The sequence below is a fragment of the Bombina bombina genome, chromosome 1 (assembly GCF_027579735.1).
Source record: "Bombina bombina isolate aBomBom1 chromosome 1, aBomBom1.pri, whole genome shotgun sequence".
Taxonomy (NCBI): Eukaryota; Metazoa; Chordata; class Amphibia; order Anura; family Bombinatoridae; genus Bombina; species Bombina bombina.
In genome coordinates this window covers 1338924752-1338951900 of record NC_069499.1, presented here as the reverse complement: position 1 = coordinate 1338951900, position 27149 = coordinate 1338924752, and the positions used below count along the sequence as shown (strand labels likewise).

The 27149-nt window shown below is 42.1% G+C and overlaps 1 protein-coding gene across 1 annotated transcript in view; it reads right to left on the bottom strand.

The window, feature by feature from the left end:
• The window catches only part of CNOT1 (CCR4-NOT transcription complex subunit 1), a gene marked incomplete in the record, with an annotated part of 753971 nt that overhangs the window by 82959 nt on the left and 643863 nt on the right, over positions 1 to 27149 (bottom strand). Inside the window, 5 exon segments of the mRNA XM_053702424.1 lie at positions 11570 to 11671; positions 11753 to 11870; positions 12007 to 12170; positions 12268 to 12516; positions 19052 to 19283. Coding sequence (XP_053558399.1) covers positions 11570 to 11671; positions 11753 to 11870; positions 12007 to 12170; positions 12268 to 12516; positions 19052 to 19283 — 865 coding nt within the window.

Genomic DNA, 27149 nt, shown 5'->3' with positions numbered 1-27149 from the left:
TTTGGGCAAAGATCTCCGGGTGGAGTTCCCACTCCCCCGGATGGAATGTCTGACTCCTCAGATAATCCGCTTCCCAGTTTTCCACACCTGGGATGTGGATCGCAGACAGGTGGCAGGAGTGATCCTCCGCCCATTGAATTATTTTGGTCACTTCTTTCATCGCCAGGGAACTCCTTGTTCCCCCCTGATGATTGATATACGCAACGGTCGTCATGTTGTCTGATTGGAATCTTATGAATCTGGCCTTTGCTAGCTGAGGCCAAGCCCTGAGAGCATCGAAGATCGCTCTTAGTTCCAGAATGTTTATCGGGAGAAGAGATTCTTCCCGAGACCATAGTCCCTGAGCTTTCAGGGATTCCCAGACCGCGCCCCAGCCCACTAGACTGGCGTCGGTCGTGACAATGACCCACTCTGGTCTGCGGAAGCTCATTCCCTGGGATAGATGGTCCAGGGTCAGCCACCAACGGAGTGAATCTCTGGTCTATTGATCTACTTGAATCATTGGAGACAAGTCTGTATAGTCCCCATTCCACTGTTTGAGCATGCACAGTTGTAATGGTCTTAGATGAATTCGTGCAAAAGGAACTATGTCCATTGCTGCAACCATCAACCCTACTACTTCCATGCACTGCGCTATGGAAGGACGTGGAACAGAATGAAGAACTTGACAAGTGCTTAGAAGTTTTGACTTTCTGACCTCTGTCAGAAAAATCCTCATTTCTAAGGAATCTATTATTGTTCCCAAGAAGGGAACTCTTGTTGACGGAGACAGAGAACTTTTTCCTATGTTCACCTTCCATCCGTGTGATCTGAGAAAGGCCAGAACGATGTCTGTATGAGCCTTTGCTTTTGACAGGGATGACGCTTGTATTAGAATGTCGTCCAAGTAAGGTACTACTGCAATGCCCTTCAGTCTAGAAGGCTAGACGGGACCCTAGTACCTTCGTGAAAATTCTTGGAGCAGTGGCTAACCCGAATGGGAGGGCCACAAACTGGTAATGTTTGTCCAGAAAGGCGAACCTTAGGAACTGATGATGTTCTTTGTGGATAGGAATATGTAGGTACGCATCCTTTAGATCCACGGTAGTCATAAATTGACCTTCCTGGATAGTGGGTAGAATCGTTCGAATGGTTTCCATCTTGAACGATGGTACCCTGAGAAATTTGTTTAGGATCTTCAAATCCAAAATTGGTCTGAAAGTTCCCTCTTTTTTGGGAACTACGAACAGATTGGAATAAAATCCCATTCCTTGTTCCTTTATAGGAACTGGGTGTATCACTCCCATCTTTAACAGGTCTTCTACACAATGTAAGAACGCCTGTCTCTTTATGTGGTTTGAGGATAAGTGAGACATGTGGAACCTTCCCCTTGGGGGTAGTTCCCTGAATTCCAGGAGATAACCCTGAGAAACTATTTCTAGCGCCCAGGGATCCTGAACATCTCTTGCTCAAGCCTGAGCAAAGAGAGAGAGTCTGCCCCCTACTAGATCCGGTCCCGGATCGGGGGCTACTCCTTCATGCTGTTTTGTTAGCAGCAGCAGGCTTCTTGGCCTGCTTACCCTTGTTCCAGCCTTGCATCGGTTTCCAGGCTGGTTTGGGTTGTGAGGCATTACCCTCTTGCTTAGAGGATGCAGAATTAGAGGCCGGTCCGTTCCTGAAATTGCGAAAGGAACGAAAATTAGACTTATTCTTGGCCTTGAAAGGCCTATCTTGTGGAAGGGCGTGGCCCTTTCCCCCAGTGATGTCTGAGATAATCTCTTTCAATTCTGGTCCAAATAGAGTTTTACCTTTGAAAGGGATGTTAAGCAATTTTGTCTTGGATGACACATCCGCTGACCAAGACTTTAGCCAAAGCACTCTGTGCGCCACGATTGCAAACCCTGAATTTTTTGCCGCTAATCTAGCTAATTGCAAAGCGGCATCTAAAATAAAAGAGTTAGCCAACTTAAGTGCGTGAACTCTGTCCATAACCTCCTCATATGGAGTCTCTCTACTGAGCGACTTTTCTAGTTCCTCGAACCAGAACCACGCTGCTGTAGTGACAGGAACAATGCACGAAATGGGTTGTAGAAGGTAACCTTGCTGTACAAAAATCTTTTTAAGCAAACCCTCCAATTTTTTATCCATAGGATCTTTGAAAGCACAACTATCCTCGATAGGAATAGTAGTGCGTTTGTTTAGAGTAGAAACTGCCCCCTCAACCTTAGGGACTGTCTGCCATAAGTCCTTTCTGGGGTCGACCATAGGAAATAATTTCTTAAATATAGGGGGGGGGGGGGAACAAAAGGTATGCCGGGCTTTTCCCACTCCTTATTCACTATGTCCGCCAGCCGCTTGGGTATAGGAAAAGCGTCGGGGTGCACCGGAACCTCTAGGAACTTGTCCATCTTGCATAATTTCTCTGGAATGACCAAGTTGTCACAATCATCCAGAGTAGATAACACCTCCTTAAGCAGTGCGCGGAGATGTCCTAATTTAAATTTAAATATCACAACATCAGGTTCAGCTTGTTGAGAAATTTTTCCTGAATCTGAAATTTCCCCATCTGACAAAACCTCCCTCATGGCCCCTTCAGATTGGTGTGAGGGTATGACAGAACAATTATCATCAGCGCCCTCCTGCTCTTCAGTGTTTAAAACGGAGCAATCGCGCTTTCTCTGATATGTAGGCATTTTGGATAAAATATTTGCTATGGAGTTATCCATTACAGCCGTTAATTGTTGCATGGTAATAAGCATTGGCGCGCTAGATGTACTAGGGGCCTCCTGCGTGGGCAAAACTGGTGTAGAGACAGTAGGAGATGATGTTTACTCCCCTCATCTGAGGAATCATCTTGGGCAATTTCATTATCTGTGGCAGTACTGTCCTTACTTTGTTTGGACGCTATGGCACAATTATCACACAAATTTAAATGGGGAGACACATTGGCTTTCATACATATAGAACATAGCTTATCCGAAGGCACAGACATGTTAAACAGGCTTAAACTTGTCAATAAAGCACAAAAAACGTTTTAAAACAAAACCGTTACCGTCTCTTTAAAAAGTATGAAGGAATTGTTCAAAAATTACCAAAATTTCACCACAGTGTCTTAAAGCATTAAGAGTATTGCACACCAAATTTCAGAGCTTTAACCCTTAAAATAACGGAACCTGAGCCGTTTACAAATTTAACCCCTATACAGTCCCAGCTATAGCTTTTGCTGAGACCTAACCAAGCCCAGAGGGGAATACGATACCAAGTGACGCCTTCTAGAAACTTTTCCAGCAACTTTCAGATCCTCACACATGCATCTGCATGTCCTGCTCTCAAAAAACAACTGCGCAGTAATGGCGCGAAAATGAGGCTCAGCCTACAACTAGGAAGGCCCCCTGACTGGAAAAGGTGTCTAACATAGTGCCTGCCGTTTAATAAACGTTCCCCAAGTTTATAAATGTGAATTATCAGCATAAACATGAATAAAATGCCCAAATAAAGCAATCGATTTAGCCCATAAAAGTGTCTACCAGTTTTATAGCCCATATTAAGCCCTTTATTCTGTTTGTTTGACTAAGAAAATGGCTTACCGGTCCCCATGAGGGGAAATGACAGCCTTTCAGCATTACATGGTCTTGTTAGAAATATGGCTAGTCATACCTTAAGCAGAAAAGTCTGCTAACTGTTTCCCCCAACTGAAGTTACTTCATCTCAACAGTCCTATGTGGAAACAGCAATCGATTTTAGTTACTGTCTGCTAAAATCATCTTCCTCTCACAAACAGAAATCTTCATCCTTTTCTGTTTCAGAGTAAATAGTACATACCAGCACTATTTTAAAATAACAAACACTTGATAGAAGAATAAAAAACTACATTTAAACACCAAAAAACTCTTAACCATCTCCGTGGAGATGTTGCCTGTGCAACGGCAAAGAGAATGACTGGGGTGGGCGGAGCCTAGGAGGGACTATATGGCCAGCTTTGCTGGGACTCTTTGCCATTTCCTGTTGGGGAAGAGATATTCCCACAAGTAAGGATGACGCCGTGGACCGGACACACCAATGTTGGAGAAATCTTCCATATGCACCTGAGGAAAATAGTACGCACCGGTACCATTTAAAATAAAAAAACTTCTTGATTGAAGAAACTAAAACTAACACCTCACTTTACCATGTCTTCCTAGTATAACACAGGCAAAGAGAATGACTGAGGGTGGAGGGGAAGGGGAACTTCATGTTAGCAGGAGTGGAAAAGTGGTCAGAGTCCCCGAGCCATTACACCTGGGAAACTAATACCTAAGCTGTGGAGTCAACGAGTAATGAGGGCGGGAATAATTTTTAAACTATGTATATCCTTTAAATATTTTTTTTTTTAAACTAATGTCAAGAAACTACTGCTTGAAGGACTTTCCTACCAAAAGCCACTTCAGAAAAACAACAACATAAGGAAATATGTCTGTCACAATAGTCCCCTGGCTCTGATGTACAACACTAAGTAACTACTAATGGTCTATGTGAGTGCCCACATAAATAAACTACATACTTACCTAATAAGCACTCACACTACTGGACTTACCATCTGCAGGAAAAAAAATGCTTCCAGTAAACAGCTAATCCAGTGCTGTACATGTGATAGAGGATTAGAGAATACAGAGTAGAACGACAAAACAACAGGAGTTGGCTAGGTACTGCTGCCAGCAACACCTTTGGTAGGCCTGTGACTAACTCACTGGGTGTAATTGTGCCACTACCTAATACTCCATTAAACTTCCCTCTCTCAAAACAGTACCTTTCAGATAAAAATTGGCCTCAAATTGGTCTAAGAAGCTCTCTCACAAAACACCTTGAGTACCACCAGTCTTCTCCTTCCTCTTGCGGAGGCAAAGATAAGACTAATTTACCAGTAAGGTGGGAGGGTTTTTAAGGGCTCTGAGTTTTGGGAATCTTTGCCTCCTCCTAGTGGGCAGCAGTGGAATCCCAAGGAGTAATAAGAAAAAAATGGGGAACGGGAAAGCACTCCAAAAAGGGGAGCAGTCTGTTAAACAAATATATAAATATGATTAACTACTGTAAAAAGTGCAAAATACAAATTTATTGTACACATAAAAAGATCCTAACATGCATAAATGTGCCGGCACTAAAAACATAATTTATGCTTACCTGATAAATTCCTTTCTCCTGTAGTGTAGTCAGTCCAAGGGTCATCCATTACTTATGGGATATTAACTCCTCCCCAACAGGAAGTGCAAGAGGATCACCCAAGCAGAGCTACTATATAGCTCCTCCCCTCTACGTCACACCCAGTCATTCGACCGAAAACCAAACGAGAAAGGAGAAACTATAGGGTGCAGTGGTGACGGAGTATAATTTAAAAATTTAGACCTGCCATAAAAAACAGGGCGGGCCGTGGACTGACTACACTACAGGAGAAAGGAATTTATCAGGTAAGCATAAATTATGTTTTCTCCTGTTAAGTGTAGTCAGTCCACGGGTCATCCATTACTTATGGGATACCAATACCAAAGCTAAAGTACACGGATGACGGGAGGGACAGGCAGGATCTTTATACGGAAGGAACCACTGCCTGAAGAACCTTTCTCCCAAAAACAGCCTCCGAAGAAGCAAAAGTGTCAAATTTGTAAAAAGTATGAAGAGAAGACCAAGTTGCAGCCTTGCAAATCTGTTCAACAGAGGCCTCATTCTTAAAGGCCCAAGTGGAAGCCACAGCTCTAGTAGAATGAGCTGTAATCCTTTCAGGAGGTTGCTGTCCAGCAGTCTCATAGGCTAAACGTATTATGCTACGAAGCCAAAAGGATAGAGAGGTAGCAGATGCTTTTTGACCTCTCCTCTGTCCAGAATAAACGACAAACAGGGAAGAAGTTTGGCGAAAATCTTTAGTTGCCTGTAGATTGTGCAGAAGTCGTTCCTTCTTTGAAGAAGGGTTAGGGCACAATGATGGAACAACAATCTCTTGTTAGTAACTACCTTAGGTAAGAACCCAGGTTTAGTAAGCAGAACTACCTTATCTGAATGAAAAATCAGATAAGGGGAATCACAATGTAAGGCTGATAACTCAGAGACTCTACGAGCCGAGGAAATAGCCATTAAAAACAGAACTTTCCAAGATAACAGCTTGATATCAATGGAATGAAGGGGTTCAAACGGAACACCCTGTAAAACGTTAAGAACTAAATTTAAGCTCCACGGTGGAGCTACAGTCTTAAACACAGGCTTAATCCTAGTCAAAGCCTGACAAAAAGCCTGAACGTCTGGAACTTCTGACAGACGTTTGTGTAAAAGGATGGACAGAGCTGAGATCTGTCCCTTTAAAGAACTTGCAGATAAACCCTTTTCTAAACCTTCTTGTAGAAAAGACAATATCCTAGGAATCCTAACCTTACTCCATGAGTAGTTCTTGGATTCGCACCAGTGTAAGTATTTTACGCCATATCTTATGGTAAATTTTTCCTGGTAACAGGTTTCCTAGCCTGTATTAAGGTATCAATTACTGACTCCGAAAATCCACGCTTTGATAAAATCAAGCGTTCAATCTCCATGCAGTCAGCTTCAGAGAAATTAGATTTTGATGTTTGAAAGGACCCTGAATTAGAAGGTCCTGTCTCAGAGGCAGAGACCAAGGTGGACAGGATGACATGTCCACTAGATCTGCATACCAGGTCCTGCGTGGCCACGCAGACGCTATTAGAATCACCGATGCTTTCTCCTGTTTGATCCTGGCAATCAAACGAGGAAGCATTGGGAAGGGTGGAAACACATAAGCCATCCTGAAGGTCCAAGGTGCTGTCAAGGCATCTATCAGGACCGCTCCCGGGTCCCTGGACCTGGACCCGTAACAAGGAAGCTTGGCGTTCTGGCGAGACGCCATGAGATCCATATCTGGTTTGCCCCAACGTCGAAGTATTTGGGCAAAGACCTCCGGATGAAGTTCCCACTCCCCTGGATGAAAAGTCTGGCGACTTAGGAAATCCGCCTCCCAGTTCTCCACTCCTGGGATGTGGATCGCTGACAGGTGGCAAGAGTGAGACTCTGCCCAGCGAATTATCTTTGATACTACCATCATCGCTAGGGAACTCCTTGTCCCTCCCTGATGGTTGATGTAAGCCACAGTCGTGATGTTGTCCGACTGAAACCTGATGAACCTCAGAGTTGCTAACTGAGGCCAAGCCAGAAGGGCATTGAGAACTGCTCTCAATTCCAGAATGTTTATTGGAAGGAGACTCTCCTCTTGAGTCCATGATCCCTGAGCCTTCAGGGAATTCCAGACAGCGCCCCAACCTAGTAGGCTGGCGTCTGTTGTTACAATTGTCCAGTCTGGCCTGCTGAAGGGCATCCCCATGGACAGATGTGGCCGAGAAAGCCACCATAGAAGAGAATCTCTGGTCTCTTGATCCAGATTCAGCATAGGGGACAAATCTGAGTAATCCCCATTCCACTGACTTAGCATGCACAATTGCAGCGATCTGAGGTGCAGGCGTGCAAAAGGAACTATGTCCATTGCCGCTACCATTAAGCCGATTACCTCCATGCATTGAGCCACTGACGGGTCTTGAATGGAATGAAGGACACGGCAAGCATTTAGAAGCTTTGTTAACCTGTCTTCTGTCAGGTAAATTTTCATTTCTACAGAATCTATAAGAGTCCCCAAGAAGGGAACTCTTGTGAGTGGTAAGAGAGAACTCTTCTCTTCGTTCACTTTCCACCTTAGAAATGCCAGTACTAACTCTGTATGAGACTTGGCAGTTTGGAAGCTTGACGCTTGTATCAGAATGTCGTCTAGGTACGGAGCTACCGAAATTCCTCGCGGTCTTAGTACCGCCAGAAGAGAGCCCAGAACCTTTGTAAAGATTCTTGGAGCCGTAGCGAACCCGAAGGGAAGAGCTACAAACTGGTAATGCCTGTCGAGGAAGGCAAACCTTAGATACCGGTAATGTTCTCTGTGAATCGGTATGTGAAGGTAAGCATCCTTTAAATCCACTGTGGTCATGTACTGACCTCTTTGGATCATGGGTAAGATTGTCCGAATAGTTTCCATCTTGAACGATGGAACTCTTAGGAATTTGTTTAGGATCTTTAAATCCAATATTGGTCTGAAGGTTCCCTCTTTTTTGGGAACCACAAACAGATTTGAGTAAAACCCTTGTCCGTGTTCCGACCGCGGAACTGGGTGGATCACTCCCATTAGTAAAAGGTCTTGTACACAGCGTAGAAAAGCCTCTTTCTTTATCTGGTTTGTTGACAACCTTGAAAGGTGAAATCTCCCTTGTGGAGGAGAAGCTTTGAAGTCCAGAAGATATCCCTGAGATATGATCTCCAACGCCCAGGGATCCTGGACATCTCTTGCCCAAGCCTGGGCGAAGAGAGAGAGTCTGCCCCCCACTAGATCCGTTTCCGGATCGGGGGCCCTCACTTCATGCTGTCTTAGGGGCAGCAGCAGGTTTTCTGGCCTGCTTGCCCTTGTTCCAGGTCTGGTTAGGTTTCCAGCCTTGTCTGTAGCGAGCAACAGATCCTTCCTGTTTTGGAGCAGAGGAAGTTGATGCTGCTCCTGCCTTGAAGTTACGAAAGGCACAAAAATTAGACTGTCTAGCCCTGGGTTTGGCTCTGTCTTGAGGCAGGGCATGGCCTTTACCTCCCGTAATATCAGCGATAATTTCTTTCAAACCGGGCCCGAATAAAGTCTGCCCCTTGAAAGGTATGTTAAGTAATTTCGATTTAGAAGTTACATCAGCTGACCAGGATTTTAGCCACAGCGCTCTGCGTGCCTGAATGGCGAATCCGGAATTCTTAGCCGTAAGTTTAGTTAAATGTACTACGGCATCAGAAATAAATGAATTAGCTAGCTTAAGGGTTTTAAGCTTGTGTGAAATCTCATCTAATGGCGCTGAGTCAAGGGTCTCTTCCAGAGACTCAAACCAAAATGCTGCCGCAGCCGTGACAGGCGCAATGCATGCAAGGGGTTGTAATATAAAACCTTGTTGAACAAACATTTTCTTAAGGTAACCCTCTAACTTTTTATCCATTGGATCTGAAAAGGCACAACTATCCTCCACCGGGATAGTGGTACGCTTAGCTAAAGTAGAAACTGCTCCCTCCACCTTAGGGACCGTTTGCCATAAGTCCCGTGTGGTGGCGTCTATTGGAAACATTTTTCTGAATATAGGAGGGGGTGAGAAAGGCACACCGGGTCTATCCCACTCCTTAGTAACAATTTCAGTAAGTCTCTTAGGTATAGGAAAAACGTCAGTACTCGTCGGTACCGCAAAATATTTATCCAATCTACACATTTTCTCTGGGATTGCAACTGTGTTACAATCATTCAGAGCCGCTAACACCTCCCCTAGTAATACACGGAGGCTTTCCAGCTTAAACTTAAAATTTGAAATGTCTGAATCCAGTTTATTTGGATCAGATCCGTCACCCGCAGAATGAAGCTCTCCGTCCTCATGCTCTGCAAATTGTGACGCAGTATCAGACATGGCCCTAGCATTATCAGCGTACTCTGTTCTCATCCCAGAGTGATCTCGTTTACCCCTAAGTTCTGGCAATTTAGACAAAACTTCAGTCATAACATTAGCCATGTCTTGTAGAGTGATTTGTAATGGCCGCCCTGATGTACTTGGCGTTACAATATCACGCACCTCCTGAGCGGGAGATGCAGGTACTGACACGTGAGGCAAGTTAGTCGGCATAACTTCCCCCTCGTTGTCTGGTGAATGTTGCTTAACATGTACAGATTGACTTTTATTTAAAGTAGCATCAATGCAATTAGTACATAAATTTCTATTGGGCTCCACCTTGGCTTTTGAACATATTGCACAAAGAGATTCCTCTGTGTCAGACATGTTTAAACAAACTAGCAATTAGACTAGCAAGCTTGGAAATACTTTTCAACTAAATTTACAAGCAATATGTAAAACGTTACTGTGCCTTTAAGAAACACACAAAAACTGTCACAGTTGAATAACAATGAACCGGATTAGTTATAGAAACCAAATTTAGTAAAGGATTGCACTCATTAGCAATGGATGATTAACCCTTAATATCAGAAAAAACGGATAACAATTGAAAATATAAGCGTTTTTATCACAGTCAAAGCACAGTCTCACAGGTCTGCTGTGAGTGATTACCTCCCTCAAAACTAGTTTTGAAGACCCCTGAGCTCTGTGGAGACGTCCTGGATCATGCAGGGAGAAGAAGGCAGACTGTGACTGAATTTCTGATGCGTAGTAAAAGCGCCAAAATAGGCCCCTCCCACTCACACTACAACAGTGAGGGAAGCTCAGTAAACTGTTTTAATTTAAAACAAACGACAGCCATGTGGAAAATAACGCCCAAAACAATTTTTCACCAAGTACCTCAGATAATTAAACGATTTAACATGCTAGCAAACGTTTAAAATCTAATTTATGAAATGTCATTAAAAGCCTGCTGCTAGTCGCTCACACTGCAAGTTAGGCTAAAAGTTATATGCATACAGTATTTTCCCAGTGAAGTGCCATTCCCCAGAAATACTTAAGTGTAAACATATATACATATCAGCCTGATACCAGTTGCTACTACTGCATTTAAGGCTGTACTTACATTATATCGGTATTAGCAGTATTTTCTCAGTCAATTCCATTCCTTAGAAAATAATATACTGCAACATACCGCTTTGCAGGTGAACCTGCCCGCTGTCCCCTGATCTGAAGTTACCTTACTCCTCAGAATGGCTGAGAACAGCAAATGGATCTTAGTTACGTCCGCTAAGATCATACACAAAAACTCAGGTAGATTCTTCTTCAAATTCTGCCTGAGAAGAAAACAACACACTCCGGTGCCGTTTAAAATAACAAACTTTTGATTGAAGATATAAAAACTAAGTTTAATCACCACAGTCCTCTCACACATCCTATCTATTAGTTGGGTGCAAGAGAATGACTGGGTGTGACGTAGAGGGGAGGAGCTATATAGCAGCTCTGCTTGGGTGATCCTCTTGCACTTCCTGTTGGGGAGGAGTTAATATCCCATAAGTAATGGATGACCCGTGGACTGACTACACTTAACAGGAGAAATATAATGTTTATGAATAAAATGGCTAGTTTCCTAGAATAAATAGCAAATGTTTAAAATTACAACACATCGAAATAAGTTACATTAAAAGATGTGATATAAGAAAGTCAAATAGTGAGCAGGGGGGGCCCCAGGAATAATGGCTTGTGGACTAAGCCCTCTCCCAAAAAATAGGTGTTCGTGCACACAGACGCAATAAATTACTTACAGGCAGCATCCCCATGGATCAAATAAGTGCTAGCTATAACCTATCATCAACTAACGTTCCGTGCAAAGAATTTGAACAAATATCACTATGCAGACAATAGTTTATCTCCTAACGTCTTGAATTAATCTACAGCTCAAGCCACAACTGATGTGCAGGTTTAACAATAACATATGTATACCTGGTTTCTTAGGATTACTGGAGGACTAGAGCTGAGAAATATAACACAGGCAATGAACGGCTATTATATTCATATCTCCTGCATAAGAATCAAAACCACTGAAATAAAGGCTGCATTACTGATCTGATACTACATACCTTGTAAAGAATTTGCATAGGTTTGGTGAGTTCCACATTTCTCAGGAAAGGAGCCAGATATTTAAATAAATCAATCAATAACTGAGCATACATCGGCCAGCCCTGTACAGAAAATTTTAAAATTAATGATACAATTAAATCAATGTGAATTATATGGTTTTCTATGCATTTAATCTCACTGACCTTCTGCTGTGGGGTGTGGGCCAACATCCGTGCAATAAATATTCTGTGGGAAATAAGTTCTAACCATGCGTATACGAACCCTGCTGCCTTTGTTGGCCGAAGGATATGAAAGGTATTACTAGAGGAAGGGAGAAAAAAAAACAAACATCACTGCTAAAACCATCTGTGCATATGGAATAAAAACATTTATAAACCTATCCTGAATAAAAGCCCAATCCAGCACCCAAGACCTAACATTCTGGAACATGACATACCAAAAAGCGGTCAGTGTCTGAAAGTTTATAGTCTCCAGCACATGTTCAGGAGCATTTAACTCCAAAAGTAACATAATGAAGATGCGATGATATGGCAATTGCTGGAACTCACTCTGCCTCACTTCATGGTCCTGTAGGAGGACACCAACAACAATGCCAAGTACCTGTTAAAAGACAGTATTAGATACATTGAACAAAACCACATTCCTACTGTAGGTAGGTTGCTTGAACCATGAAATGTAAAGTACTAACCAATCTCACCTTATTCAGAAGATTTATTTTGGTAACTGTATTTGTTGCCTCTCCAGAATGTTTGACAAGCAAAGCAATCAGTCGCACAAAGGCATCTAGATTGTGGTAACACTTTGCTCTGATCATTGTGGGATTGGCAGCTGGATTGTGCTGCTGTTCAGCCTGTGCTCGGTAGCTAATCTCCACACACATCTCTGTGCATAAGCGGAAGAAGCGAGTTATCAAGTCATCAGTCTTCAAAATTCCTTGCTGATGCATCTGAGAGAAAGCACATGCTACTGTAAATACTTCTAAACACAATGCACTTTAACTATTTTTAAAAGTGGTATTAAAACTTGTGTGAAATGAAGCCACAAGTAAAAGTTAATGCAAAAACAAAATTTATGCTTACCTGATAAATGTATTTTTGCGATGTACCGAGTCCACGGATTCATCCTTACTTGTGGGATATTATCCTTCCTAACAGGAAGTGGCAAAGAGCACCACAGCAGAGCTGTCTATATAGCTCCCCCCTTAACTCCACCCCCCAGTCATTCGACTGAAGGCCAAGGAAGAAAAAGGAGAAACTATAAGGTGCAGAGGTGACTGAAGTTTTTAATAAAAAATACCATCTGTCTTGAATAGACAGGGCGGGCCGTGGACTCGGTACATCGCAAAAGAAAGAAATTTATCAGGTAAGCATAAATTTTGTTTTCTTTTGCATGATGTACCGAGTCCACGGATTCATCCTTACTTGTGGGATACCAATACCAAAGCTTTAGGACACGGATGAAGAGAGGGACAAGACAGGAACCTAAACGGAATGCACCACTGCTTGCAAAACCTCCCAAAAATAGCCTCCGAAGAAGCAAAAGTATCAAATTTGTAAAATTTTGAAAAGGTATGGAGCGAAGACCAGGTCGCAGCCTTACAAATCTGTTCAACAGAAGCATCATTTTTAAAAGCCCATGTGGAAGCTACCGCTCTAGAAGAATGAGCTGTAATCCTTTCAGGAGGCTTTTGTCCAGCAGTCTCATAAGCCAAACGGATGATGCTTTTCAGCCAAAAGTAAAGGCAAGTCGCCGTAGCCTTTTAACACCTACGCTTTCCAGAATAGACAACAAACAAAGAAGATGTTTGAAATTTTATTTGCAGGCAACCAAAGATTTTCGTCAAAGCACTAACCACGTCCAAGTTGTGCAACAGACGTTCCTCCTTAGAAAAAGGATTAGGACACAGAGAAGGAACAACAATTTCCTGATTGATATTCCTGTTAGTAACAACCTTAGGTAGGAACCCAGGCTTAGTACGCAAAACCACCTTATCAGCATGGAAAACAAGATAAGGTGAGTCACATTGTAATGCAGATAGTTCCGAAACTCTTCAAGCTGAAGAGATAGCAACTAGGAACAAAACTTTCCAAGATAAAAGCTTAATATCTATGGAATGCATGGGTTCAAACGGAACCCCCTGAAGAAATTTAAGAACTAAATTTAGGCTTCATGGCGGAGCAACAGATTTAAACACAGGCTTAATTCTAGCTAAAGCCTGACAAAAAGCCTGATCGTCTGGAACATCTGCCAGACGCTTGTGCAACAGAATAGACAGAGCAGATATCTGTCCTTTCAGGGAACTAGCTGACAATCCTTTCTCCAATCCCTCTTGGAGAAAAGACAAAATCCTAGGAATCCAGATTTTACTCCAGGAGTACCCTTTGGATTTGCACCAAAAAAGATATTTACGCCATATCTTATGATAGATTTTCCTGGTAACAGGCTTTCAAGCCAGAATCAAGGTATCTATGACCGACTTTGATAGAATCAAGCGTTCAAGCGTTCAATCTCCAAGCAGTCAGTTGCAGAGAAATTAGATTTGGATGCTTGAATGGACCTTGAATCAGAAGGTCCAGTCTCAGAGGCATGGTGGAAGAGATGACATGTCCACCAGATCTACATACCAAGTCCTGCGTGGCCACGCAGGCGCTATCAAAATCACCAATGCTCTCCTGTTTGATTCTGGCAATCAGACATGGGAGGAGAGGGAAAGGTGGAAACACATAAGCCAGGCTGAACGACCAGGGTACTGCTAGAGCATCTATCAGTACTGCCTGAGGATCCCTTGACCTGGATCCGTAACAAGGAAGTTTGGCGTTCTGACGAGACGCCATCAGATCCACTTCTGGTGTGCCCCATAGCCGAACCAGTTGAGCAAACACCTCTGGATGGAGTTCCCACTCCCCCGGATGAAAAGTCTGAAGACTTAGAAAATCTGCCTCCCAGTTCTCTACCCCTGGGATATAGATCGCTGACAGATGGCAAGAGTGAGCCTCTGCCCAACGGATTATTCTTGAAACGTCTATCATCGCTAAGGAACTCTTTGTTCCCTCCTGATGATTGATATAAGCCACAGTCGTGTTGTTGTCCAACTGAAATCTGATGAATCTGTGCGAAGACAGCTGAGGCCATGCCTGAAGAGCATTGAATATCGCTCTTAATTCCAGAATAATTATCGGTAGGAGGGCCTCCTCCCGAGTCCACAAACCCTGTGCTTTCAGGGAATTCCAGACTGCACCCCAGCCCAGAAGGCTGGCGTCTGTCGTCACTATAACCCAATCTGGCCTGCGGAAACACATTCCCTGGGACAGATGATCCTGTGACAACCACCAAAGAAGAGAGTCTCTGGTCTCTTGATCCAGATTTATCTGTGGAGATAAATCCGAACAATTCTTATTCCACTGATTGAGCATGCATAGTTGCAGTGGTCTGAGATGCAAGCGAGCAAACGGAACTATGTCCATTGCCGCTACCATTAGACCGATTACCTCCATGCACTGAGCCACTGACGGCCAAAGAATGGAATGAAGAGCTCGGCAGGTGGACAAAATCTTTGATTTCCTGACCTCCGTCAGAAATATTTTCATGTCCACCGAGTCTATTAGAGTCCCTAGAAATGAAAGTCTTGTGAGGGGGAAAAGAACTCTTTTTTTACGTTCACCTTCCACCCGTGAGATCTTAGAAAGGCCAACACTAAGTCCGTGTGAGACTTGGCTAGTTGGAAAGTCAACGCTTGAATTAGAATGTCATCTAGATAAGGCGCCACAGCTATGCCCCGCGGCCTTAGAACCGCCAGAAGGGACCCTAGCACCTTGTGAAGATTCGGGGCGCCGTGGCCAACCCGCAGGGAAGAGCCACAAACTGGTAATGCTTGTCCAGAAAGGCAAACCTGAGGAATTGGTGATGATCTTTGTGGATAGGAATGTGTAGATACGCATCCTTTAAGTCCACGGTGGTAATATATTGACCCTCCAGGATCATTGGTAAAATAGTCTGAATGGTCTCCATCTTGAAAGATGGGACTCTTAGGAATTGGTTTAGGATCTTGAGATCTAGGATTGGTCTGAAAGTTCCATCTTTTTTGGGAACCACAAACAGATTGGAGTAGAACCCCTGCCCCTGTTCTGCTTTCGGAACTGGGCAGATCACTCCCATGGCAGAAAGGTCTTCTACACAACATAAGAACGCCTCTCTTTTTGTCGGGTTTACAGACAATTGAGAAAGATGGAACCTCCCCCTTGGAGGAGAATCCTTGAAATCTAGAAGATATCCCTGGGTAACGATTTCTACTGCCCAGGAATCCTGAAGTCTCTTGCCCAAGCCTGAGCAAAGAGAGAGAGAGTCTGCCCCCTACTAGATCCGGTCCCGGATAGGGGGCTACCCCTTCATGCTGTCTTAGTGGCAGCAGCAGGCTTTTTGGCCTGTTTACCCTTGTTCCAAGCCTGATTAGGTCTTCAGGTTGGCTTGGATTGAGTAAAGTTCCCCTCTTGCTTTGCAGGAGAGGAAGAGGAAGTGGGACCACTCTTGAAGTTTCGAAAGGAACGAAAATTATTTTGTTTGGTCCTTGTCTTATTTGACTTATCCTGAGGGAGGGCATGACCCTTCCCCCCAGTGATGTCTGAAATGATCTCTTTCAGTGCAGGCCCAAATAGGGTCTTACCTTTGAAAGGGATGGTCAAAAGCTTAGATTTAGATGACACATCAGCTGACCAGGACTTAAGCCATAACGCTCTTCGCGCTAAAATGTCAAAACCTGAATTCTTTGCCGCTAACTTAGCAAGATGAAAAGCGGCGTCTGTAATGAAAGAATTACCTATCTTAAGAGCCTTAATTCTATCTAGAATATCATCTAGTGGGGTCTCCATCTGAAGAGCCTCCTCTAGAGCCTCAAACCAAAAGGCAGCTGCAGTGGTTACAGGAACAATGCATGCTATAGGTTGAAGAAGAAAACCCCGATTTACAAAAATTTTCTTTAGGAGACCTTCTAATTTTTTATCCATAGGATCAATGGAAGCGCAACTGTCTTCAATAGGTATAGTTGTACGCTTAGCCAAGGTAGAAATAGCTCCCTCCACCTTAGGGACCGACTGCCATGAGTCCTTTATGGTGTCAGATATGGGAAACATTTTCTTAAAAACAGTAACAATGTTCGAAATCCTCTTAGGGACCGGGAAAATATCAGTGTAAACAGGAACCTCTAAATATTTGTCCATTTTACACAATTTCTCTGGAACTACAATAGGGTCACAATCATCCAGAGTCGCTAAAACCTCCCTGAGCAATAAGCGGAGGTGTTCTAGCTTAAATTTAAAAGCCGTCATATTTGAATCTGTCTGAGGGAACATCCTTCCTGAATCAGAAATCTCTCCCTCAGATAGCAAATCCCTCATCCCTACCTCAGAACATTGTGAGGGAATATCGGATACGGCTACTAAAGCGTCAGAAGGCTAAGCATTTGGTCTTAACCCAGAGCTACTGCGCTTCCCTTGCAACCCTGGCAGCTTAGATAAAACCTCTGAGGGTAGTATTCATAACTGAAGCCATATCTTGCAAGGTGAAAGAATTAGACGCACTAGAAGTACTTGGCGTCGCTTGTGCGGGCGTTACTGGTTGTGACACATGGGGAGAACTAGATGGCAAAAGCCGATTTCCTTCTGTCTGAGAATCATCCAATGCCAAACTTTTATAAGTCAAAATATGCTGTTTGCAATTTATAGATATATCAGTACAAGTGGGACACATTCTAAGAGGGGGTTCCACAATGGCTTCTAAACAAATTGAACAATGAGTTTCCTCAGTGCCAGACATGTTTAACAGGCTAGTAATGAAGCAAGCAAGCTTGGAAAACACTATTTAATGAAAAAAAAACCCCACAATTTGCAAAACCGGTACTGTGCCTTTAAGAGAAAAAAAAGGCATACACAATCTGCAAAACTGGTTAAAATTGCTTAAAAATTTCCGAAATGTTAACAGTGTACCCACTAAGCTTTAGAAGGATTGCACCACAAGTAAATAAGCAATAAACCCCAAAATGACAAAATCGAATTAATAAATGTCTAAAACCGGTAAAAACCCGTTAGCACCTTGCCACAGCTCTGCTGTGGCGCCTACCTGCCCTTAGGGGATGAAAATATGAGGATAAAGCTTCGATTAGGCCTCAGAAGAGTATAAGGACCTCTAGAGAAGTTGCTTGCTGTTTGTCTGCATAAACTAAATGCGCAACTGAGGCGCGAAAATAGGCCCAGCCCACCTCACTCGATGTTGCTGGGGCCTACAAAATCTATCAAACCTTGTTTGTAAGCCATGTGGGTTATAAAAAAACCCTAAATAAGCCAAATGAACCCTCAAATAAATGTCCCATCAGAATAAAAACGTTACTCCCAGAAACACACAAACGTTTGCTCAAAATCACATATACAAACTGAGTGCCCCAAAAAAATTAGCCCTTTATGCAAGCTAGTAAAGCCTCTTATTAAACTAGGATTACTGCTTCTCCCTTCCCTTAATGGGGATACTGTCAGCCTTTCTGAGTTAACACAGTCTCTGCAGAAAATATGACTGAACATACCTCATTGCTGTATAGCAAGAAACCGTTCCTCACACTGAAGTTTTCCTGTACTCATCAGCTTCTGTGCGAACAGCAGTGGACCTTAGTTACAAATGCTAAGATTATCATCCTCCAGGCAGAAATCTTCATCTATGTCCTGCCTGAGAGTAAATAGTACAACACCGGTACCATTTAAAGATAACAAACACTTGATTGAAGATAAAATAAAACTAACAGTTTAACATCTCTTCTCTTTACTCTTCCTGCTTAGAGCCAGCAAAGAGAATGACTGGGGGGTGGAGTTAAGGGGGGAGCTATATAGACAGCTCTGCTGTGGTGCTCTTTGCCACTTCCTGTTAGGAAGGATAATATCCCACAAGTAAGGATGTATCCGTGGACTCGGTACATCATTCAAAAGTAAATATATACATTGTGATACTAAGGCATATTTTTTTCCACCTGTTCACCTTTGCTGCAAGATATTTGCTAAATGTACACATATTGGCTTACTGGTGGATAACCAGTTAACGGTTTTATGCTGAAGGTCAGCTACTAATAGACAAGTCATGCTTTTCTAGTTTAAAAATAAATATATCAACCACAAAAACTATCGCATCTAAACAAAGTTAGCCAAGTAAATATTAATTCCCAAGAACAATTAACTTCATTGGTGACAGTTCAAACTATATAATGCAGGAAAACTGAAAAATCTTCCTTTTTCCTAAAATACAGAATTAAAATTCAGGTACATATTTTTTGTTCCCAGGGCCCAATCACACAGCTCAAGATTAGCTAATGCAGTATGGGAAGCCAGGGATTGCTTTAGCATCATAGCGTAACCTCTACCCCAAAAAAGGCACACGTTTAAAAGATGGTGCAGAAAGTAAAAAGGCCTAAAATACAACCTTTTAAATATATAGATTTAGCATTTTACCTGTCCCACAAAAGCAGAGAATGCTTTTGTGCTATCACGTCCAGCTGCTGCAGAATGATATAAATTGACCCACTCACGGAGCAGGTACTCTGCTTTCTCCCTCAGGCCGGGTGGGTCATCATATTCAGATGCTTGGGAGATACCAGAGTGCATCATGAAATTTGGTCCTCCCTGGGCCCGTTCAATCATTGCCTCAAAGTTAGAGCGTACAACATCCATTAGCTGAGGGAGCCTAAAAAGTAAAAATCAGACAAATTTTTTTTACAAGATTAAAGATATCTATCTACCAATACTGAGTTTCAAATGTAAATGTATATATATATAAAAAAATGAGTTTCATTATTGCTGCTCTTTCACATGCATGCCAATTGTGTACAATACTTTAAATTGCAAAGCTTGAAGCCTGTTGCAAAAAACATAATTTATGTAAGTACTTACCTGATAAATTAATTTCTTTCATATTAGCAAGAGTCCATGAGCTAGTGACGTATGGGATATACAATCCTACCAGGAGGGGCAAAGTTTCCCAGACCTCAAAATGCCTATAAATACACCCCTCACCACACCCACAATTCAGTTTAACGAATAGCCAAGTAGTGGGGTGATAAAGAAAGGAGTAAAAAGCATCAAAGGAATTGGAATAATTGTGCTTTATACAAAAATCATAACCCCCATAAAAAGGGTGGGCCTCATGGACTCTTGCCAATATGAAAGAAATTAATTTATCAGGTAAGTTCTTACATAAATTAGTCCATGAGCTAGTGACGTATGGGATATCAAATACCCAAGATGTGGAACGCCACGCAAGATTCACTAGAGAGGGAGGGATAAAAAAATAAAACAGCCATTTTACGCTGAAAAAATAATCCACAACCCAAATTATAAGTTTATTCTTTAATGATAAGAAAAACTTAAAACATCAGCAGAAGAATCAAACTGAAACAGCTGCCTGAAGAACTTTTCTACCAAAAACTGCTTCTGAAGAAGCAAATACATCAAAACGTTAGAATTTAGTAAATGTATGCAAAGAAGACCAAGTTGCTGCTTTGCAAATCTGATCAACAAAAGCTTCATTCTTAAAAGCCCACAAAGTGGAGACTGACCTAGTAGAATGAGCTGTAATTCTCTGAGGCAGGATCTTACCCGACTCCAAATAAGCTTGACAAATCAAAAGCTTTAACCAAGAAGCCAAGGAAATAGCAGGAGCTTTCTGACCTTTCCTAGGACTAGAAAATAAAACGAATAGACTGGATGTGGTAAGAGCGTTGAAATATTATAGATTTCAGAAAGACTTCTAAAGAATGTAAGGATCTTTCCAAAGAATTCTTTGGATTAGGACACAAGGAAGGGACAACAATCTTTACTAATGTTGTTAGAATTCACAACCTTAGGTAAAAATTGAAAAGAAGTCCGCAAAACCACCTTAACCTGATGAAAAATCAGAAAAGGAGATTCACAAGAAAGAGCAGATAACTGTAAAATTCTAGGAATTTTAAAAGAATGCTAAGAAAATTTAAGGGAAAAACACCATGAAATGTAAGTCTTCCAAACTCGATAATAAATCTTCCTGGAAACAGATTTACGAGCTTGTAACATAGTATTAATCACTGAGTCAGAGAAACCTCTATGACTTAGTACTAAGCGTTTAATTTCCATACCTTCAAATTTAATGATTTGACATCTTGATGGAAAAATTGACCTTGAGACAGTAGGTCTGGCCTTAACGGAAGTGGCCAAGGTTGGCAACTGGACATCCGAACAAGATCCGCATACCAAAACCTGAGTGGCCATGCTGGAGCCACCAGCAACACAAACGACTGTTCCTGCATGATTTTGGAAAAGTAAATTTATGCTTACCTGATAAATTAATTTCTTTTACGATATGACGAGTCCACAGATTTCATCCTTACTTGTGGGATATTAACCTCCTGCTAACAGGAAGTGGCAAACAGCACCACAGCAGAGCTGTATATATAGCCCCTCCATTCCCCTCCAGTCATTCAGCCGAAGGTTATAGGAAGAGAAAAGGAAAGGCTAAAAAGGTGCAGAGGTGACTGAAGTTTACAAAAAATAAAATAAATCTGTCTTAAAATAACAGGGTGGGCCATGGACTCGTCATATCGTAAAAGAAATACATTTATCAGGTAAGCATAAATTTACTTTTCTTTTACAAAGATATGACGAGACCACAGATTTCATCCTTACTTGTGGGAAACCAATACCAAAGCAATAGGACACGGATGAAAGGGAGGGACAAGACAGGAACCTAAACGGTAGGCACCACTGCTTGAAGAACCTTTCTCCCAAAAATAGCCTCAGAAGAAGCAAAAGTATCAAATTTGGAAAATTTGGAAAAAGTATGAAGGGACAACCAAGTCGCAGCCTTACAAATCTGTTCAACAGATGCATCGTTTTTAAAAGCCCATGTGGAAGCCACAGCCCTAGTAGAATGAGCCGTAATTCTTTCAGGAGGCTGCTGTCCAGCAGTCTCATATGCCAGGCGGATGATACTTCTCAGCCAAAAAGAAAGAGGTAGCCGTAGCTTTCTGACCACTACGCTGTCCAGAATAAACAACGAATAATGAAGATGATAGACTGAAATCTTTAGTTGCCTGTAAGTAAAATTTTAAGGCACGGACCACATCCAAATTATGCAACATACGCTCCTTCTTAGAAGGGTTAGGACACAAGGAAGGAACAACAATTTCCTGATTAATATTCTTATTTGAAACAACCTTAGGAAGGAATCCATGTTTGGTACGTAACACCACCTTATCAGAATGAAAAATGAGATAAGGGGAATCACACTGTAGCGCTGAAAGCTCAGAAACTCTTCGAGCAGAAGAAATAGTAACTAAAAACAGAACTTTCCAAGATAACAAATTTGATATCCATGGAATGCATGGATTCAACCGGAACCCCTTGAAGAACTCGAACTAAATTCAAACTCCAGGGAGGAATAATGGGTCTAAATACAGGCTTAATTCTAGATTGAGCCTGACAAAAAGACTGAACATCTGGCACATTTGCCAAACGTTTGTGAAACAGAATTGACAAAGCTGAAATTTGTCTTTTTAAAGGAACTCGCTGATAACCCTTTCTCCAATCCTTCTTGGAGAAAAGACAGAATCCTAGGAATCCTAACTTTACTCCATGAGTAACCCTTGGATTCACACCAATAAAGATATTTACACCATATCTTATGATAGACTTTTCTAGTGACAGGCTTTCTAGCCTGTATCAAAGTATTGATAACCGAACCAGAGAATCCTCGCTTCAATAAAATCAAGCGTTCAATCTCCACGCAGTCAGCTGCAGAGAAATTAGATTTAGATGTTGAAAAGGACCTTGAATGAGAAGGTCCTGTCTCAATGGAAGTTTCCACGGTGGCAGAGAGGACATGTCCACTAGATCTGCATACCAAGTCCTGCATGGCCACGCAGGCGCTCTCAGGATCACTAAAGCTCTCTCCTGTTTGATTTGAGCAATCACGCATGGGAGGAGAGGAAACAGTGGAAACACATAAGCTAGGCTGAACAATCAGTTCGGCCTGAGGATCTCTGAACCGGGATCCGTATCTTGGAAGCTTGGCACAGCGTAAGAAAGATGGAATATCCCTCTTGGGATAAAGTCCTTGAATTCCAATTGATAACCATGGGTCACTATTTCTAGTGCCCAGGGGTCCTGAACATCTCTTGCCCAAGCCTGGGCAAAGAAAGAGAGTCTGCCCCCTACTAGATCCGATCCCGGATCGAGGGCCGCCCCTTCATGCTGTCTTATGAGCAGCAGCAGGCTTTTTGGATTGTTTACCCTTATTCCAGTTCTGATTGGGTCTCCAGACTGACATATAATGGGTAAAATTCCCTTCCTGCTTTGTGGAAGAAGAAGCGGGGGGGGGGGTCCTCCTTTAAAGGAACGAAAATTATTCTGTTTACCCCTCATTTTAACCGACTTATCCTGAGGTAAGGCATGGCCTTTACCTCCTGTAATGTCAGAAATGATTACCTTCAATTCTGGCCCGAAAAGGGTCTTACCTTTAAAGGGAATAGCTAAAATCTTACATTTTGATGACACATCAGCAGACCAAGATTTGAGCCACAATGCTCTATGTGCTAAAATAGAAAAACCTGCATTATTTGCCGCTAAATTAGCAATTTGAAAAGCGGCATCAGTAATAAAAGAATTAGCTAGCTTGAGAGCCTTAATTCTATCTAAGATGTCATCTAATGGAGTCTCAACCTTAAGAGACGCTTCCAGAGCCTCAAACCAAAAAGCTGCTGCAGTAGTTACTGGAACAATGCAAGCCGTAGGTTGTAAAAGAAACCCCTGATTAACAAATATTTTCTTTAGTAGACCCTCTAAAGCACAACTATCCTCAATGGGTATAGTAGTACGCTTAGCTAGAGTAGATATAGCTCCCTCTACCTTAGGGACCGTTTGCCATGAGTCCCGAATGGTATCCGATATTGGAAACATTTTCTTAAAATTAGGAGGGGGAGAAAACAGTATACCTGGTCTATCCCATTCATTTCTTATAATTTCCGAAATTCTCTTAGGAACCGGAAAAACATCAGTGTAAGTAGGTACTTCCAGATATTTATCCATTTTACACAATTTCTCTGGAGGAATTGCAATAGGGTCACAATCATCCAGAGTCGCTAAAAACTCCCTAAGCAACAGGTGGAGGTGTTCAAGCTTAAATTTAAATGACATAGCATCCGAATCTGTCTGAGGTAAAACATTCCCTGAATCTGAAATTTCATCCTCAGACAATTCCCTGACCCCCAACCCAGAGCACTGTGAGGGCACATCAGAAATAGTTAATAAAGCATCAGAGGATGCAGTTTTTATACCTGACCTACTGCGTTTACCCAGCAACACTGGTAATTTACACAATACCTCTGTAAGAGTAGTTGACATAACTGCAGCCATCTCCTGCAGAGTAAAAGAATTAGACGCACTAGAAGTACTTGGCGTTGCTTGTGTGGGCGTAAAAGGTTGTGACACTTGGGGAGAATTGGATGGCATATCCTGATTCTCTTCAGACTGAGAATCATCCTTAGGCACACTTTCTTGACCCAATATATGGTCTTTACAATGTAAGGCTCTTTCAGTACAAGAGCTACACAATGTTAGAGGGGGTTGCACAATAGCTTCTAAACACATAGAACAATGAGATTCAGATTCCTCAATGTCAGACATGTTGAACAGACTAATAACCACAAAAGTCGTTTAAACACCTATTTATTGCTTAAAATAAACTTTTGAAGAAATGTGTACTGCGCCTTTAAGAAAGAAAAAGTGAACAATTTTCCCAAAATGCTTAAATAACGTTAAATAAATCTAAATTTAACATCAAAATTGTTGGTTCAGCCAAAAATTACTGCACCCAGAAATACGGGCAGAAATAAGGCTCTTAAAGTACTTTAAAACAACAATTTGTCATTTACAGTCAAAAAATACCCTCTGCACCTCGCCACAGCTCTTCTGTAGCGCCTACCTACCCCCAGGGTACTTCAAAACAACTAATACTAATACTCCATAACCACTTGCTACAGCCAGGAGCCACCAGAGTTACTGCTTGCTGCTGTCTAGCCTGAAGGAAGTGCGCATCTGAGCGTGCGAAAATAAGCCCCGCCCCTTAAGGTCAAATGCCAGAGTAGGCCCAAACACAACCGCATGGGAAGCGGTTTTTCCACCTGAGTGATGCAACACAATATAACCCCTCAAATACACCATAAAACATATGGATGTTTAAATGCCAAAAAATAAAAAACGTTATACTTCGCTTTTCTTGTCTCTCCCATGTCACATAATGCCCATATAAGTCAACCATTATAATAAAATCTAGGGACTCCAGTAATACCCCTTCTTGTAAATTAGTATTACTGCTTACCCCATTCCCATACAGGGAAATAACTGCCAGCCAGTTCTGATATACCAAGTCTCCACAGAATAAAAAGGCTGCACATACTTTAATGCTGCTTGTAGCAAGAAACCAGTCTCCACCCTGAAGATGTCTCATGGTTACCATTAAAAGTCTTGTGGGAACCAGCGTGGATCTTAGTTACAACTGCTAAGATCATCAACCTCAGGGCAGAAATCTTCTTTCATATACCCCTGAGGAAAATAGTACTCACCGGTACCATTTAAAATAAAAAACTTCTTGATTGAAGAAACTAAAACTAAAACCTCACTTTACCATGTCTTCCTAGTATAACACAGGCAGTATACACAATGAATAGTACAGCAACTTAGGAGTGCAGTGCAAGTGAAGACAGGGTCCTGCCAAGTCCCCCCAATTCCAGTAATAGATATACATATGTCCACATATGTCTCATGAGTAAGAGTGGCAACACTCGAAACGTCGCTGTTTATATACCTGTTATGTACAGAGAATAAAGAAACTTGAAAGACACAGTGCTGTGGACATATGTATATCTTGTATAACACAGGCAAAGAGAATGACTGGAGGTGGAGGGGAAGGGAGGGGCTATATATACAGCTCTGCTGTGGCGCTCTTTGCCACTTCCTGTTAGCAGGAGGTTAACATCCCACAAGTAAGGATGAAATCTGTGGACTCGTCATATCTTTGTAAAAGAAATCACTCTTGGAAGAAGAACTAGAGACGGGAAGATGTAAGCAGGATAAATTCCATGGAATGGTTAGCGCATCCACTGCTTCCGCCTGAACATCCCTGGACCTGGACAGGTATCTGGGAAGTTTCTTGTTTAGTAAGAGGCCATCAGATCTATCTCTGGAAGACCCCACATCTGAACAATCTGAGAAAACACATCTGGATGGAGAGACCACTCTCCTGGATGTAAAGTCTGACTGAGATAATCCGCTTCCCAATTGTCTACACCTGGGATATGCACCGCAGAGATTAGATAGGAGCTGGATTCCACCCAAGCAAGTATCCGAGATACTTCTTTCATGGCTTGAGGACTGAGTCCCACCCTGATGATTGACATATGCCACAGTTGTGATATTGTTTGTCTGGAAGCAAATGAACGGTTCGCTCTTCAACAGAGGAGAAAACTGAAGAGCTCTGAAAATTGCACAGAGTTCTAAAATATTGATTGGTAATCTCGCCTCTTGAGATTTCCAACCCCCTTGAGCAGTCAGAGATCCCTCAACAGCTGCCCAACCTGAAAGACTTGCATCTGTAGTTATCACAGACCAGGTTGGTCGAACAAAAGAAGCACCTTGAACTAAACATTGGTGATTTAACCACCACGTCAGAGCGTCGTACATTGGGATTTAAGGATATTAATTGTGATATCTTTGTATAATCCCTGCACCATTGATTTAGCATACAAAGCTGGAGAGGTCTCATGTAAAAACGAGCAAAAGGAATCTCGTCCGATGCTGCAGTCATGAGGCCTAAAACTTCCATGCACATAGCCAGTGAAGGGAACAACAGACTGAAGGTGCCGACAAGCTGCAACCAATTTCAAGCGTCTCTTGTCTGTTAGAGAGAGTCATGGACACTGAATCTATCTGGAAACCTAGAAATAGCCCCATCAACTTTGGGGATTTTTCCCCAAAACTCTATAGAATTTGCTGGTAAAGGATACAATTTTTTAAACCTTGAAGAAGGAATAAAAGAAGTACCTGGCTTATTCCATTCCTTAGAAATTATATCAGAAATAGCCTCAGGAATAGGAAAAAACCCTGGAGAAACCACAGGAGGTTTAAAAACAGCATTTAAACGTTTATTAGACTGAACGTCAAGAGGATTGGTCTCAATATCCAAAGTAATTAACACTTCTTTTAATAAAGAACGCATATACTCTATTATAAATAAATAAGTAGATTTGTCAGTGTCAATGTCTGAGGAAGGATCTTCTGTATCAGATAGATCCTTATCAGAGGAGGATAAATTATTATGTTGTTGGTCATTTGAAATTTCATCAACTAATTGAGAAGTTTTAAAAGACCTTTTACGTTTATTAGAAGGTGGAAATGCAGACAAAGCCTTCTGAATAGAATCTGAAACAAATTCTTTAAAATTCATAGGTATATCATGTACATTAGAAGTTTAAGGAACTGCAACTGGCAATGTACTACTACTGATGGACACACTATCTGCATG